Consider the following 15,023-nt stretch of genomic DNA (forward strand, 5'->3'; position numbering starts at 1 on the left):
ATGCAACTGTATGCAACTATACCGTAGTATTTACAGTACGCATGTGTAATCGTCGTTTCTCCCATACATAAAGAAAGGATTTCCTTCCCCCCTCCCCACCATCCACGTTTAATGATTGTCCTTTCTGAAGCAATTCGCTCAGACAGCGTCCATATCTGAAGACGCTTTATCACGTTTTAGTAAAATGGAATCTTATCGAATTATCTACTCCATTTCACACGCTGACTAATCATTTCAATCTATACGCACTTGCTACATCTGATCTTGGTATTTAGTTTTAAATTCCGCGTGTCAATCCGAACGTGATTACAGTAATTTTTATTCTGTACCATTTTTTTTCAAGAATAGTATTGGCATACCTGAATTTTATTTATTGTTCGTAAGATAATAAATTTTCGTATGACTTTGAAAAGTAACATCTTCAACTAGTAATATATCTATGCAATGGAATTCATGGCCAAAGCATCTTTTTTTTGTGATTAAGAGGGCAATTAATTTTCAACGATATTTGGGTAATGTATATAAACTTTTAAAAGAGCATTTAGTTGTTTTTTTTTTCGTTACATAAAAAATCATTTTATGACCATATCTCTTACTCGACATGTTGTAGCATTTTACGATTTTGATTTCAGCCAAATATATGACTATTTCAAGAAACTTAAATAAACATCTGTATTGGAAAAATACATGTAAACTAACAAGATATAAAATGGTGTAGAAAATTCATGTGATCTCAAAACATGGCAGGCAAATCAGACTCAATTTGTCAAAAAAAGTCCACTCGTTTTCTACAAATTCCTTTAAAATCAACTGAACAAATTTATTTGGTCTTCTTAATCCCAACATTGATTGCTTGTGTTACATACATAGTTCATTTCTCCGCTGACCTAGTAGTTGCTGTACAACATTTCAAAGAAAATAATCCTGTATGGGGATGTTGTACTATTAGTTTTATGTATGCACCGGCAATTACATACTTTATGCTAACTGTTTCGAGGCCAGATTGGTGGATGACAGATGATGATAAACTGACCAAGGGTGTACTTGTTTGGTTTTGCCTTCAATTTTGTCAATTGGTTGGCTTTGTTTTTTTTTCACTCTATAGGTATTACCATTTTATTTTCAATATCAATAAAAATATTAATAGTTTTCGCTTCTTTAATTAACAATGCTTTTCTAGGTATGCAGGTCTCATAGTGCTATCTGTGGATGCTATTATTTTATCTGGGAATGAGAGAACAAAGACTTTAAACATAGCAGCTGATCCTGCAGCTATAGAATTGTACTTTTTCTTACAAGCTTGGTTTCAAGCAGCTCCTCAAGCAATTTTCCAAACGCACTTACTCTTTCATGAATCATCACTTCATCAAAGTCATCAATCTGGTACTTTGGTTACATTATCCACAGTGTAATTGAAATTACTTTATAAATATGCCAATTTTAATGATTGACCTTATCTTGTTATAGTGGTTATAAAAGTGCTTTCTATTGTTATGTCCATTGTGATACTGGCTATTCAAACTACTTCTTTTCAAAGATTTGAAAGCCAACGTATTAATGGTAGAAAATTACCATGGGCAATGTGGTTAAAAAAATATTGTGCTCAGGTATTTTATTATGAAACATTCTATGCTTGTCATGTCAAAATAATCTACTCGTATAAAATACATATTTAACTTTTATAATCAGGAACTTTGTGATCTTGAAGAAAGAGCTCCATTAAAGTTATCAGATATAAAGGAGGAAGATACTGTGCAAACAATAGATGCTGTAGAAGAACCTGAAGAGCACAAAGAATCTATGAAAATAGAAAATGAGAATAAGGAACAATTTGATAAGCATATCTCTTTAGATCGTCAAGTGTCTGTAACACCTCCATTACCACCAAAAAATGTGCACATTGTACCACCTCCAACTCCTTTACGTGGAATAACCATAGTTGCACCATTACTTGTCCCAGACGTGCCAGCTCCACCAAGACCAGATTCTATTTGCACAAATCCTGAATCTGAGAAAGTAGTTACCAGACTAGTGTCTATTGCAGAATCAAATAAAAACCTAGACAGTGCGCAAACTTTAAAAGTTCCACAACGCCGATATACAAAGAAAGGTTTAGAAGAAGATGATCCTGTTGGCAAATTTCTATGCTTTCTGTGGTGGTTCTTTTTCATTTTAGCACGTATACTTGCTATTGCTGTATTCTATGAATTTTATCCACTTTATTTATGTATTGTGCTTGGCATACATTATGGTATCATGTTGACATACCTTTTTTACTATGCAAAATATTATGATATCATTACTTTTTTTGTTAATTTATGGTTGGGATTAGTCTATATAGTTAGTTTGATCGAGTATAGAATCAAATTTAAGTATGCAGACAAGTGGATGTTACCATACTATCTTTTTGTAATACTACAAAATACATTTCTAACATTAGCATGGTATATGTATGCAGATTGGGATGGATTTTGGTATAGTTATGTATTTTATGTAATTTTTGGAAGTATGACACTTTGTATTCTATCAACTACAATTTATTGTGCTTTACTTAAGCCAAAGAAGCGTAGGGTATATACCAGTTGACAAACAATTAAGACTATTTCATGGTAAACGATTCATTGAAATGTGATTTTATAAATGCTTTAATCTATTTCCAAATATTGCATTAACATTATCTTTTTTCGTATTTATGCGAACTTTGTTCATCTACAAAGTAGACATATTAGAAAATTGTTACTTAGTAACAAGGCAATAGAGTAGTTGATACAATTACAATTTACAATAGAATGTTTTTACGTAATGTTAGATACAATGAGGACTGATTATTCATTGTTAGGTAATATGTTAAAAATGTATTTATCATACATTACTATAAATTACAGGTAGCTATATTTATGTAATATTTATAGAAAAATGATCCGTCTAAAAAACTTTTACAAATAGTTACTATATTCGGCAGCATTTTTTCTTATCTGCGAATTTTATACTTGTACAGTAATATTTACAGTACTATGCATTTATATACAGAAATACATCTAGATTCCTATATGAATACTTATAAGTATTAAAATATATATATGTATATATATATCTCAATCTGTGTTTTCATTGCTGAAGACTGTATACATTGAATTCAAATACTTATTTCATAGTAATATTTGAATAATGGTTCATTAGAAATCATTTACTATCACGGCATTAGTGAAATTAACTAGAAAATATATCCACAATTACATCACATTATTATATCTGGCTGTTTATCTTAGCAGAAAAAAACCACTTTGAAATTACTGTTATTACAGTGGTGTAATAAGATAACATTCATAAAGAAATGTAAATAAATCTGACTTGATAAAAAATATATGCTTTCTTATACACCCATTCAATTATATTCACATCGTTCACTTACACACGCGTGCTTTTTGGACAGGAAAATTCATTTCTCATACATGTATATTAGAATCTCTATGAAGGTTTCCCAATTGCGCTTCAAACAGAATGTCATTTAATAATTTTTCAGCTATAATCCTTTGGTCTAGTCTCATATTTCTAAGTTTTGCTGCTACATTTCGTCCAATCGCATCAAATTCATCTTCCATTACAAATGAATTGTTATGTGATATTTTTAAAAGATCAGTAGATTCAGTTTCCTCTGATTTGCGCCTACGAATTAACGGAGGTTCCGTCCATTCATTAGGCTGATCATATGTTTCTTCGTTTCCTGCTTGACATTCCTCCTAGATAAATAAACCCTTGTACTTTAACAAAACTTCAATTCATATTTTATGAAAATAAATTTACAAATAATTTACTTACCGTTTTATAACATTTTCTATATCCTCGTTTTGTTCTGACTAGTTCTGGACATTTGTCAGCTGATAAGTCAATATATACCATTGCAGGTTTCCTTTGATTAGATTTACATTTAATTTTATCAACCATGAAAGGATGTACCCTCTATAGAACACTTAAATTAATAAACATGAAATAATCAAATTAAAATTTAAAGAGCCTAAAGCTATGATATCTTACTTTAATGTGACTTAAAAAGTTTCCTGTTGATTTCAAATTTCCATTTAAGTGCTTTTGACACTGTAAACATCGAACTGTAACATTAGTATCTTCCACTCTAATTACTGTAAAAAACTCTCCATCGAGAATGGCTGGTAATCGAATTGGAGTAAGAGTCATGCTTTGCTGAGTATTGGATTGAATCTGATTCATTTGATTAGGTTGTTCTTGTTGATGTTGCTGCGACTCTTGTTGTTGATGTAAAGTAGGTGTTTCATGATTTTCTTGATTCTCTATTTCGACAGTCTGAGGAGGAACCTGTCCACTCACTGTTTGAGGTATTTCTCTCTGTTGGTTCGTAGCATCGATCATGCATGTGTCAAAGGATTCGATCTTTGTTTCATACCTTTGCGTAGGAAATGTATCCATGGTCTTGCGATACATGCAAAGTTCACTCTATGAATAAATAATTTTGTTTAAATGTTTAATAGTTTAAATAAATTTTACAAAAATGATGTTTTAAATACCTGGAAAAAAATGAGAAACCATAATTTTTACTGACAGCAAAGTAAAATACTATTGTTTATCTTGGTTTCTTATTGAATTTTAGATAAGCTGTTAGATAAGGATGCCGTTAATACATACACATAACAAATCTAGATCAGATAATAGATGAGACCGCGTAGTGTGCGTTAAAGAAATTCAATGTCCACTTACCAACTTCACAGATTAAAGCTATATTAATATAACATGTAAATTCTCTGTCAAACAATGCAAAATATTCTCGCAACGATGAAATACTCGATTCATTTCTTTAAGTGTTACAGGTACAGGTTTGGATAAAGTTGCTGCCGACTTTAAAGCTATCGCAAGATATTCTTAAACTCAAATACTTGGCAGCACTGTTGTAAATAAACATAATGAACTTTCATTCCAATTTGAATCAATTTTTTATAAGCAGTTAATAAATTTTATTATTGACGCCTCCAATGCTTTTCATAAAAACCTAACGGACTACATACGCGCAGAATATATTCCATTATGTAGATACATTTATTTTTACGTCAGATAATTTGTATCGAACGTGTTCCTTTATTTTTTAATTCAAAATTACAATAGCTCTTATGGAAAAAAAAAATGAAATCGTTCATATTGTTTACATAATTGTCATTAGTAAATTTCACATGTAAATTTCACGAATTAATTTATGTTAGCGAAGAAAGTATTTAGCTTACTTTTATAAATTGTAGGGTATTTTCGTGAAATATAAATCACGTTGTCAGCATTGGTAATACCGGTTCGTTACATTGGAAATAAAGCAATGTCGAAGAACTGTAAGCACCACCGACTCTATAGTATAGCGTGCGTGATTTCTTGCAAGAGGTTTGTTTTTATTTGAACTTGGATTATTGTGATGATTTGTATAAGTGTGTTTATAGTGCAACATCCGCTAGCGTACGCAAGCATTCATTAAGATAATACGCAAAGTTGATTTCATATTATCATAAAATTGTCTCCTACATCGAAATGTCTGCACCTTGTCTTGATGCAACAAAGGAGGCCAAAGAAAAACAAGACGCATCATCATCAGAGCAAAGTAGTATTGTAAAGAAATCACCTGAGACAAGTTCACAAACGTCCAGCTTAAAGAAGGAACGTGAACCTGATACAAATGACAACAGCTGTATACAACCTGAAAAAAGAAGAATAGCTGGGTCTCCAGACCCAGAATCATCTAAGGTAGCAAAACATAATATTCTTTGAGTATATATTTCGTCTATCAAATAATCTTTTTTTAATTGAATATATAATTTATAAATTGCAGCTTAACAATACTCCTTCAGATCTATCTTCTGGCAGCAGTAGAGAAAAGGAAGAACCATGTAAATCGGAAGCAAATACTGACAATACACAATTAATTGCAGAACATTATAACATGATAGAAGACAAAGGACTATCGTGCAGAAATCAAAGTCGCATCTTATATATGAGAAATTTCAATAATTGGATTAAGAGCATGCTTATATGTAAGATTTTTATTCATATACAATGAACTACAGAAGTATTTATATCCCCTTAATTGTGGATTTCAGACAGCTCATTTGATTTTAAAATTAAGTCTAAAGTCTATTGAATTAAAGTTTCAATGTGAATGATATCATTGAAAATCAGTAATTAAGAAAGTATGAATAGTTTTGTGACTCATTGTGTATACGTATGCATAAAAAATGATTTATTCTCTGCAACTTATAACAATAGAAACTTAATTTACAGCTGAATATATTGATAAGGTTAAACAGGATAAAGTGCATGGATCTTCTTTAAAGGTATTAGATATGTGTTGTGGGAAGGGAGGAGATCTACTTAAATGGAAGAAAGGAAATGTAACGCACGTTATTTGCACTGATTTGGCTAAAATATCTGTTGATCAATGCCAAAATCGATATAATGAATTAGTGAATAAAAGTTCCAATGACTGTGGATTTGATCCTATTTTCACTGCTGAATTTATAGTAGCAGATTGTACCAAGGTATTTGTTCCCGATATCTTATACATCTTTAAGAAATTTGACTTTTTTAGTGCATTGCATGAATTAATTAGCAAGTGTTTTTTTTAAAAGAAAGCGCTCAAGATAAGTTTGTTTGACTGAGCCCATGACTACTAATATATATTTAATGTATTTAAATATAAAGTCAAATTAATAATTTGTTAATATTGAGAATGATTGTATATACTTTTATTATACAATTTGTAAATGGAAGTTGATTATAAAGAAGAGTTTCAGGGCCAATTAAGAGAAAAATATAAGGATGCCAGTGTGCAACTCGATTTGGTCAGCTGCCAATTTGCATTCCATTATAGCTTTGAAACATTACCACAAGCAGAATGTATGATAAAAAATGCTAGCGAATGTCTTAGAACAGGAGGTTACTTTATTGGGACTATTCCAGATGCATATGATCTAGTGTATGTTTATTTTTTAATATCCCACGAACGATATCTTCACTTTATAGCCTTCATCTTAAATTTGACTAAAATCGGTTTAAATATTGTTTCTCCTAATCAGTTCTAGGTGGCAAAAATGCAATAGTAACAAGATTGGAAATGATATTTATAGCATAGAATTTCTATGCGACAAAGTGAAACCACCTCTTTTTGGAGCTAAATACAGTTTTCACCTAGAAGGTGTCGTGAATTGCCCAGAATTTCTTGTTCATTTACCTACGTTTTGTAAATTAGCTTCAAAATATGGTTTAGAATTAGTGACATTCGAAAGGTAAAGAAAGTTTTAATTAAATAATATATTTAGAGATGTACACAATAAAGATTTATATCCTTTAATTATAGATTTGAGAACTATTATGAACGTATGAAAGACGAAGGCAAATTATTACTTAGTAAAATGCAAGCTTTAGAAACTTATCCACCATATCATGGGGTACCGCTTCTTGGCCAACCTGGGCAAGATTATCAGCATGTTATACAGTATATGCAAAATATACCAAATCATCGTAAAGTCGGTACTCTGTCTGGAGCGGAATGGGAAGTTACTTGTTAGTATAAAGAATAATTCTTCTTGATTTATGTGAAAACTTTAACAACTATTATCGTGATGTTAATTATTTTGTTCCTTTGTAGCATTGTATGCTGTATTCGTCTTTCAAAAGCTTAAAATGGTGAGGAATAGCGAAGGAAAGCCAGAATATGTAAAATTATAAGAATTAGGAGCTCGTTAGGAATTAAAAATTAGGAATAGTTTAGAAATTACAAGTTTAAAAAAAAATTATGATCAATGACTTTATATTGTACAAACTAGTCTGTTACTATAGAATTACACATATGTAAAACTATAGTATACAGTCGGTGATATTTTATATAATCTTTTTTTAATGAGTTTCAATAATACATCACGCATAATAATCGAATCTATTATAAATTTTCATCTGTATAACTGTCTGTATAAAATATGACTTATATAAATTGTTTATAGAGTCTGATCGCTGTTTACATAAAGTTGAAATTTGACAATTCAGTACTGTCGCTTGTATAATAACATAAGATGATTGTATAAAGTATTTAACACACATTTTTATTTGTTTAATAATTTTAAGTGTATTTATCTAAGACAAGAAATGTATCTACCTAAAACTTGTGTTAGGTACATCTATGAATTAAGAAAAGAAAAAGAAAACATGAAATTTTGACATGTATTAGAAAGTCAAGATGTATTGTTTATTTTAGTTTTTATAAGAAAAAAAAAGTAAATAAAAACCGCTATTAATGTACACCGCCGTTGTACTAATGTATTACTTCACTCTTTTTTCATAGAATAAAAAAATGATACCAAGAACTTCATGGCAATAACCACCGAGAGACTTTATTGCGCCATCGCGAAGTTAATATTTAATTCGTGAAACTTGTGCGAAATGATTTGTCCTTGCCCATGCACACGCGATGAGCTTCGATTCCTCTCGATTCTCTTCGATTTTATGTTACGAGCGTACGATGCCCTAAGTCGAAGCTTCTGACGCATGAATAAAGCCTGGAAGTCCTTCAAAATTAATGTGACTTTTTATCAATGGAGAAACCACTCTGAATCTCTATTTTAGTAAAATATTTGTTCTTATGCGTTATTCGGAAATCGTATCAGTTACGTTTATAACCAACATTGTTGAAACGGAACATGACCGAATAAACTGGAATAAACAGTTACGGATTGCGGGGCAAAGAGTTTTACCGGGGATCGAAGAGGCGGAGCAAAGAAACGCATGCGCAGTTAGATATTTTCGATACTTAGACTGGGAGCTTCCTATACAGTCTAAGCGTAGGCTCGGCCTGCAGTCTCGCGCGGAGTGTATAGTCGAGTAGCGAGCAACTCTGGTGTGCGTGTCCCCAGTCCTTCTTTACTTCCCTCGCTTCTGTTAGACCTCGCGTTGCCAGAGTCTATCAGTCGCGTTCGTACCGAGAAATGGAGCTCGAGCAGCAAACAACGCAGTCGAATTCCGACTTAGTAAGTGACTATTTCTTATTTATTCGTTACGTTGCGTTTTCCCACGTGCATAGTTTTTCGATATTTCGCCCCGTATTATCGCTTTGCTCTTGGACGCACGGCATAGCCACGGACGCGAAATTTTCTAAGTCCCAAAATGGCGTCTGGCGACTAAGTCCTACCTGGCTCGCTTCAATCGGCCAGACGTTAAGTCCGATAGAAGAGTGAACGCTTAGATACGATGCGTCGCTCTTATTATAATAGGATTTTTATGGAAATTTGATTGTTTTTAGGAAAGAAAGGTGAAGGAGAACAGCAATACGACTGGGAATCACAACGGTAAGCGTTTTATTCGTGGAGTTAAACATACGTACTCTGACATAGATGAGATTGGAACTTTGCTACAGCAAATGTTAAGTTCGACGCGACGAGCCAGAGTTGGGGCTGCCAACGACCCGACCGGTCTGACACGTGTTTCGACTCTGGCCAAGCGTTCGAACTACTTACTACTTTCTGCAATTCAAATTTTATTATCGTTTCTTTTTTTGAATCGCCACTTTTTTCCGCTCTATACATCGAGATTTTTCAATTTTTAAATCGTTCGCTTCTTTCTCTTTTTTTCTGCAATTCTACGAGAATTTTGTTATCAACTGATGTTTATCAGAAATAGTATGTTCCAGAAAAATCGTAAAAAACAGAAATAGATAATAGTATTTAAAAATTAATCCACATTGAACATTTGAACAAATATTTTCAGTTTTAATAACATAAAAAATAAATAAAACAATGCAAATATCATTTGTTTCAGATTTTAAGAAACATGTTATAAGCAAATATTTTGTTTTAATAATATGCAGAATAGTGTATTTTTCAAATGGATATTTTTAAATGCAAATGAAACAATTATATGTATATTGTAATATTTTCAGATGCCCACACAAATGGTATGTCTAATGGATTCGATAAGAAAAGAGAACATAAATCTGAGCATAAGGACAAAGATAAAGAGCGATCTCATAAATCCGAACATAAGGATAAGGAAAGGAGCAAGGAGAAAGATAGAAATCATAAAAGTGAACACCGAGATAAGGACAGAGACAAACACAAACATAGTTCCAATTCTTTTAAAGAAAAGGATAAACATGACAGCAGTAACAAAGACAAAGACAAGGATAAAGATAAAAAGAGTAGCTCATCCTCGAGTAAGGATAAGGAACATAAAAGTAGTAGTTCCTCAAGCAAAGAGAAAGAGAAAGACAAGAGCAAGGACAGGGAACACCATCACAAATCTAGTTCCAGTTCCAAGGATAAGGACAGGTACAAAAAATAATTTTGTATTATAGTTCAAGATGTTACTTTTTGTTGTTTCATTTATACAAACAAAACAATATATTATCGCAGGCATCATAGTAGTTCCAAGGATAAAGAGAATTCTAATAAAGAAAAAGACAAAGACAAGAACAAAGATAGGGATAAGGATAAACATAAACACAGCTTGAGTTCAAGTTCTCGGGATAAGGATAAAGACAAAAGTATATCCAAAGATAAGGAAAAAGACAAGGAAAAGGAAAAAAAACATTCGTCAGAAAGGCATTCTACGTCTCATACAAATGACAAAGAAAAGCAGCGCTCTTCTGAAAAAGACAAGGATAAGCATAATGCATCGAACAAAGAAAAACATCGTCATGACAAAGATAAGGATCGCCATCGTCATGACAAAGAGAAATGTAAGTTAGATAGTGACATCACCTCTTAACGAAATTGTAATCGTAACTTAGTTTAAAATCTTTCATTTTATTTGACTTTTAAGCAAAACATAAGGAAGAAAGGGATAAGAAGCCTAAAGAAAAGGATGAAATTAAAGTAAAAGAGGAGCAAGTAGATGAAAAACCTAATCACCTACAAAATACAGAATTTCATTACAATGAACTTTATTTCAAGACTGAAGCGAAAGAGGTACACACTTTTATTTTATATTCTCAAGTAACCTGTTACGACTACATTCGATATCACTAAAATCATTTATAACTTCCAGGAACCTGTTTCACAAATTGAACCAGAAGATGATGATGACAGCGGTGGAGAACAACCATTGTATATTAAAGAAGACGAGAACGAAGAAGAACCTGCTAACGAAGAGGACGCTAGTATGGATTCAACTGATGGAAATGACACAAGACTTTCAGATCTTCATAATACAACTATTAAAACCGAAGACGATTCAGAAGAAGATACACCCTTGGTAAATAAAATTTATGTTTAAGTTTCGATATTATTATATTGCAGAATATCTACTTAATATAAAATAAAAATTGTTCAGAGCGCAAGGTCGACGGCTCCCAATAGACGAACTAAAAGATTACTGGATTCAGAGGAAGAAGAAGATGATAATGTTCCACTTTCAGCGCGCAAAAAATCCAAGAAAACTGATACAAAAACAAAGAAAAAGAAACGGAAATTTGATGATGATGGAGATGAAGAAATTGAACAAGTAACACATTTATCTATGTATTGATGATAAAATAATTTTTTAATAATTTTCGATTCTAAAAAATTTGTTTAATTAACGTTTTTGTAGAAACCAAAGAAAAAAGCTGGTGCTAGAGCATCAAAAGGAGAAAACCCAAGTCCAAGAAAGAAAAAGCAGGAAGAAGAACAAGAAGTTTGGAAATGGTAAAATTTTCTCGTCATTTAAAAATCCCGCGTAAAATGGGCTTTCGCGTTGTTAAGGTTATATCATTTAATCTGATCTAACCTTCAGAACATGAGGATACCAGATTTTGATGTCCAGTGCAATAAAAAATGAAGTATTTAAATAGTAGTTGATCTTCGATATGATTAAAATTATTATAAAATTTCAATTAATTTTATCTAGACGCGTAATTATCAATCTTAGTCACAAATTTAGTTCTAAATCTAAGGTGCTTAAAACTTTATGTCATTTGAGGTTAGAATTTATATAATATTTTAAGCTAAAATTTTTATTAGCTTAACGTTTAGGTGATAAACAATAAATGAAGTGAACTAATGTGAAAATAACTACGAAATTATTTTAGGTGGGAGGAGGAGAAAAAGAATGATGGAACAAAATGGACATTTCTGGAACATAAAGGACCGGTATTTGCACCTGCATATGAACCACTACCTCCTGATGTAAAGTTTTATTATAATGGAAAAGAGATGAAATTAAGCGAGGATGCAGAGGAAGTTGCAACATTCTATGCACGCATGTTGGATCATGATTATACTACAAAGCCTGCATTCAACACTAACTTTTTCCATGATTGGCGAGAAGTGATGACAGAATCGGAAAGATCTAAAATAGTTGACTTAAGTAAGTGCAATTTTAAAGAAATGCATGCATATTTTCTTCAAAAGTCTGAAGAAAGAAAGGCAATGACAAAAGAAGAAAAACAAAAAGTAAAAGAAATGAACGAAGAGATTCAAAAAGAGTATGGTTTTTGTACTATCGATGGACATAAAGAAAAAATAGGAAATTTCAAAATTGAACCTCCCGGTTTATTCAGAGGTCGCGGTGAACATCCTAAAATGGGTAAACTGAAAAGAAGAGTTGTGCCTGAAGATATTCTAATAAATTGCTCCAAAGACTCAAACATACCAAAACCACCAGTTGGTCACAAATGGAAAGAAATTCGACACGATCCTAATGTTACATGGCTTGCTTCTTGGACAGAAAATATTCAAGGACAAGTGAAATATGTTATGCTCAATCCATCAAGTAAGCTTAAGGGAGAAAAAGATTGGCAGAAATATGAGACTGCTAGGAAATTAGCACAATCGATAGATAAAATTCGTGCTGAATATAGGGAAGACTGGAAAAGTAAAGAAATGCGTATTAGACAAAGAGCTGTTGCATTGTACTTCATAGATAAATTAGCGCTCAGAGCTGGTAATGAAAAGGATGAGGACCAGGCAGATACTGTGGGCTGTTGTTCTTTACGAGTAGAACATATTTCTTTACACGAACAAAAAGATGGGAAAGAATATGTAGTTGTATTTGATTTCCTAGGTATATTAATTTTTTTATTAAATTAAATAGAGGTATATATTTATGCACATGTTTTTCATGTCAATATATTTGTAGGTAAGGATTCCATAAGGTATTACAATGAAGTGCCAGTAGAGAAACGAGTATTTAAAAATTTACAACTTTTTATGGAGAATAAGTCTCCTAGCGATGATCTGTTCGATCGTCTTAATACAACTGTTATGAATAAACATTTAAACGAATTGATGGAAGGTCTTACTGCTAAAGTATTCAGAACATACAACGCGTCTTGGACGCTACAACAACAATTAGATAAATTAACAAATCCAGATGATACAGAAGCAGAAAAGATTTTGTCGTATAATAGGGCAAATCGAGCAGTTGCAATACTATGTAACCATCAACGTTCAGTGCCTAAAACTCACGCAAAGTCTATGGAAAATCTTAAAGCAAAAATAGAAGCTAAAAAAGAAGCTATAGCTGATGCAGAACTAGCCGTAAAGGATGCTAAACGTGATGCGAAGAATGGATCTGTTAAAGAAAAAGTGTATGTTAATTAAAATTGATAGTAATTTAGGGTTTAAGGATAATAAATATTCTATTGTGTACCTCCAATTGCAGTGTGTATGAGAAGAAAAAGAAAACGCTTGATAGACTAAAGGATCAATTAACCAAGTTGGAAGTTCAAGCAACAGATAAAGAAGAAAATAAAGAAATTGCATTAGGCACTTCCAAGCTGAATTATCTTGATCCTAGGATTAGCGTTGCATGGTAATTATGTATTCTATTTTGTTTTACATATCGTATACTTTTTACAGATAAACAATATTGAATTTCTGTTCTTTTAGGTGCAAGAAGAATAACGTCCCTATTGAAAAAATTTACAACAAAACTCAAAGGGATAAATTTAGATGGGCAATAGACATGGCAGGACCAGACTATGTCTTTTAACCCTATGGCAAATTGATTATTTTACAAAAAGATAATTCCCACTGATTGTATTTAGTGAATTTTTCGTTTTAATAATTGGGAGAAAAATAATGGTATAATTTTCTATATTTACAAAAGATAAATGCGAGAGTACGGGGACATATTTTATATAGAACACTGCGTTAAAATTTCGGTAAAGACATTATACTCAGTGTTTAATCGACACATATTTGTAGTCTCGAGCTGATCGCTTAACAATCATGGCGCAGTTTTAACGGTCGCATTTGCATATAGGCGATTAACAGATCTTATAAATAATGAAAATTAAAATTGAATAGTTCGATGCAAATTTAAATCCTTTAGGTAGAAATTTCTAATGTGTGCGAATTACAAAAGTGAATTAAGAATTGTGTAAACAATCTAAATTTAGAGGTTGTGTCTCTGTTACTGTCACAGTACGAGAATTTTGTGACCTCTAAATTTAGAAATAAAATACACAAGTATGGGCTGTTGCATTGTAAATAGCATTCTTTACGAGACATTGCCAGCCGTTTGAGGAAAAAAGGTACACGTGTATTGGATCGATAAAACACACGTTTGCCAAACGAATAGGTAATTTTGTATTCATTTAATTTGACTTTTCTTATAAATGTATAATATTATCACTGGAAAGTCATTTATATCATCGTTCATTATAACATTCTTAGGATGTAGAGTTATTATGAGCTCTATGTGAATTTTTTAGTACCAGATTTATTAAAACGAAATTGTGGTTAGCAAACTTGATTGGAATATACCTGCTATCCCAAAACAAAGTAATTATGATATAGTACTGTATTTAAAAAGTAGATTATCGCTTTTAGCGATTTATGTTTTATAAAAACAATGTTTAGACTATAATAAATGTGAACACAGTGTATCCTTAACATTTTTTTAATATTTGTACACATGCAAACCTTGTGATCGCCGTGGTATTAAGCTTCACGAAAGAAAGCTACCGATTTCATTACGCTAAATCCTCACTTATTACGTTTACGTAGCAATAACAAATATTAAAGTGTAATTAGTTCCAATCTTAA

The 15,023-nt window shown here is 31.9% G+C and overlaps 4 protein-coding genes across 10 annotated transcripts; 3 read left to right on the forward strand and 1 right to left on the reverse strand.

Annotated features, from left to right (window-relative positions):
* The first annotated feature begins 8 nt into the window (after nucleotides 1-8).
* Nucleotides 9-2,698, forward strand: LOC128887387 (uncharacterized). The gene is made up of 6 exons (XM_054143228.1): nucleotides 9-267; nucleotides 344-512; nucleotides 633-1,105; nucleotides 1,181-1,383; nucleotides 1,468-1,607; nucleotides 1,690-2,698. The coding sequence occupies exons 3-6, from the start codon at nucleotides 741-743 to the stop codon at nucleotides 2,584-2,586; spliced, it is 1,605 nt and encodes a 534-aa protein (XP_053999203.1). The 5' UTR covers nucleotides 9-267; nucleotides 344-512; nucleotides 633-740; the 3' UTR covers nucleotides 2,587-2,698.
* A 142-nt stretch (nucleotides 2,699-2,840) lies between these two features.
* On the reverse strand, nucleotides 2,841-5,214 carry LOC128887396 (uncharacterized). Of its 6 annotated transcripts, XM_054143244.1 has the most exons (5): nucleotides 4,732-5,214; nucleotides 4,542-4,629; nucleotides 4,036-4,470; nucleotides 3,820-3,960; nucleotides 2,841-3,740 (listed from the first exon to the last, which is right to left on the reverse strand). In XM_054143244.1, the coding sequence occupies exons 3-5, from the start codon at nucleotides 4,456-4,458 to the stop codon at nucleotides 3,447-3,449; spliced, it is 858 nt and encodes a 285-aa protein (XP_053999219.1). In that variant the 5' UTR covers nucleotides 4,459-4,470; nucleotides 4,542-4,629; nucleotides 4,732-5,214; the 3' UTR covers nucleotides 2,841-3,446. The 6 variants fall into 6 exon arrangements, with proteins under 6 accessions (XP_053999219.1, XP_053999223.1, XP_053999224.1 ...); XM_054143248.1 differs by lacking the exon at nucleotides 4,542-4,629 and having other exon boundaries at nucleotides 4,736-5,214; XM_054143249.1 differs by lacking the exon at nucleotides 4,542-4,629.
* Nucleotides 5,215-5,309: 95 nt separating this feature from the next.
* Nucleotides 5,310-8,301, forward strand: LOC128887390 (mRNA cap guanine-N7 methyltransferase). The gene is made up of 7 exons (XM_054143236.1): nucleotides 5,310-5,754; nucleotides 5,840-6,041; nucleotides 6,289-6,545; nucleotides 6,801-6,982; nucleotides 7,083-7,292; nucleotides 7,364-7,569; nucleotides 7,655-8,301. Exons 1-7 carry the CDS (start codon nucleotides 5,542-5,544, stop codon nucleotides 7,732-7,734), a joined length of 1,350 nt encoding a protein of 449 aa, XP_053999211.1. The 5' UTR covers nucleotides 5,310-5,541; the 3' UTR covers nucleotides 7,735-8,301.
* Nucleotides 8,302-8,857: 556 nt separating this feature from the next.
* On the forward strand, nucleotides 8,858-14,863 carry LOC128887378 (DNA topoisomerase 1). Of its 2 annotated transcripts, XM_054143207.1 has the most exons (12): nucleotides 8,858-9,026; nucleotides 9,299-9,344; nucleotides 9,935-10,322; nucleotides 10,407-10,732; nucleotides 10,816-10,961; nucleotides 11,041-11,247; nucleotides 11,326-11,496; nucleotides 11,584-11,678; nucleotides 12,062-13,035; nucleotides 13,111-13,561; nucleotides 13,636-13,785; nucleotides 13,863-14,863. In XM_054143207.1, exons 1-12 carry the CDS (start codon nucleotides 8,985-8,987, stop codon nucleotides 13,963-13,965), a joined length of 3,099 nt encoding a protein of 1,032 aa, XP_053999182.1. In that variant the 5' UTR covers nucleotides 8,858-8,984; the 3' UTR covers nucleotides 13,966-14,863. The 2 variants fall into 2 exon arrangements, with proteins under 2 accessions (XP_053999182.1, XP_053999183.1); XM_054143208.1 differs by lacking the exons at nucleotides 8,858-9,026; nucleotides 9,299-9,344; nucleotides 9,935-10,322; ... (3 more) ...; nucleotides 11,326-11,496; nucleotides 11,584-11,678 and adding an exon at nucleotides 11,725-11,952.
* The last annotated feature ends 160 nt before the right edge of the window (nucleotides 14,864-15,023 follow it).

The sequence above is a fragment of the Hylaeus anthracinus genome, unplaced genomic scaffold (genome assembly GCF_026225885.1).
Source record: "Hylaeus anthracinus isolate JK02 unplaced genomic scaffold, UHH_iyHylAnth1.0_haploid 11985, whole genome shotgun sequence".
NCBI lineage: Eukaryota > Metazoa > Arthropoda > Insecta > Hymenoptera > Colletidae > Hylaeus > Hylaeus anthracinus.

Bases quoted from the DNA above. Each gene is read 5' to 3' on its own strand.
- LOC128887387 (XM_054143228.1), top strand. From the start codon at position 741: ATGGCAGGCAAATCAGACTCAATTTGTCAAAAAAAGTCCACTCGTTTT. The intron at 1,106-1,180 runs GTATTACCATTT...ATGCTTTTCTAG, and splicing joins GTTTTTTTTTCACTCTATAG to GTATGCAGGTCTCATAGTGC. The intron at 1,384-1,467 runs GTACTTTGGTTA...ATCTTGTTATAG, and splicing joins TCATCAAAGTCATCAATCTG to TGGTTATAAAAGTGCTTTCT.
- LOC128887396 (XM_054143248.1), bottom strand. From the start codon at position 4,458: ATGTATCGCAAGACCATGGATACATTTCCTACGCAAAGGTATGAAACA. The intron at 3,961-4,035 runs GTAAGATATCAT...AGTGTTCTATAG, and splicing joins ACTTTTTAAGTCACATTAAA to AGGGTACATCCTTTCATGGT. The intron at 3,741-3,819 runs GTAAGTAAATTA...TTATTTATCTAG, and splicing joins ATAGAAAATGTTATAAAACG to GAGGAATGTCAAGCAGGAAA.
- LOC128887390 (XM_054143236.1), top strand. From the start codon at position 5,542: ATGTCTGCACCTTGTCTTGATGCAACAAAGGAGGCCAAAGAAAAACAA. The intron at 6,042-6,288 runs GTAAGATTTTTA...CTTAATTTACAG, and splicing joins GATTAAGAGCATGCTTATAT to CTGAATATATTGATAAGGTT. The intron at 6,546-6,800 runs GTATTTGTTCCC...GAAGAGTTTCAG, and splicing joins TAGTAGCAGATTGTACCAAG to GGCCAATTAAGAGAAAAATA.
- LOC128887378 (XM_054143207.1), top strand. From the start codon at position 8,985: ATGGAGCTCGAGCAGCAAACAACGCAGTCGAATTCCGACTTA. The intron at 9,027-9,298 runs GTAAGTGACTAT...GATTGTTTTTAG, and splicing joins CGCAGTCGAATTCCGACTTA to GAAAGAAAGGTGAAGGAGAA. The intron at 11,679-12,061 runs GTAAAATTTTCT...AAATTATTTTAG, and splicing joins GAACAAGAAGTTTGGAAATG to GTGGGAGGAGGAGAAAAAGA.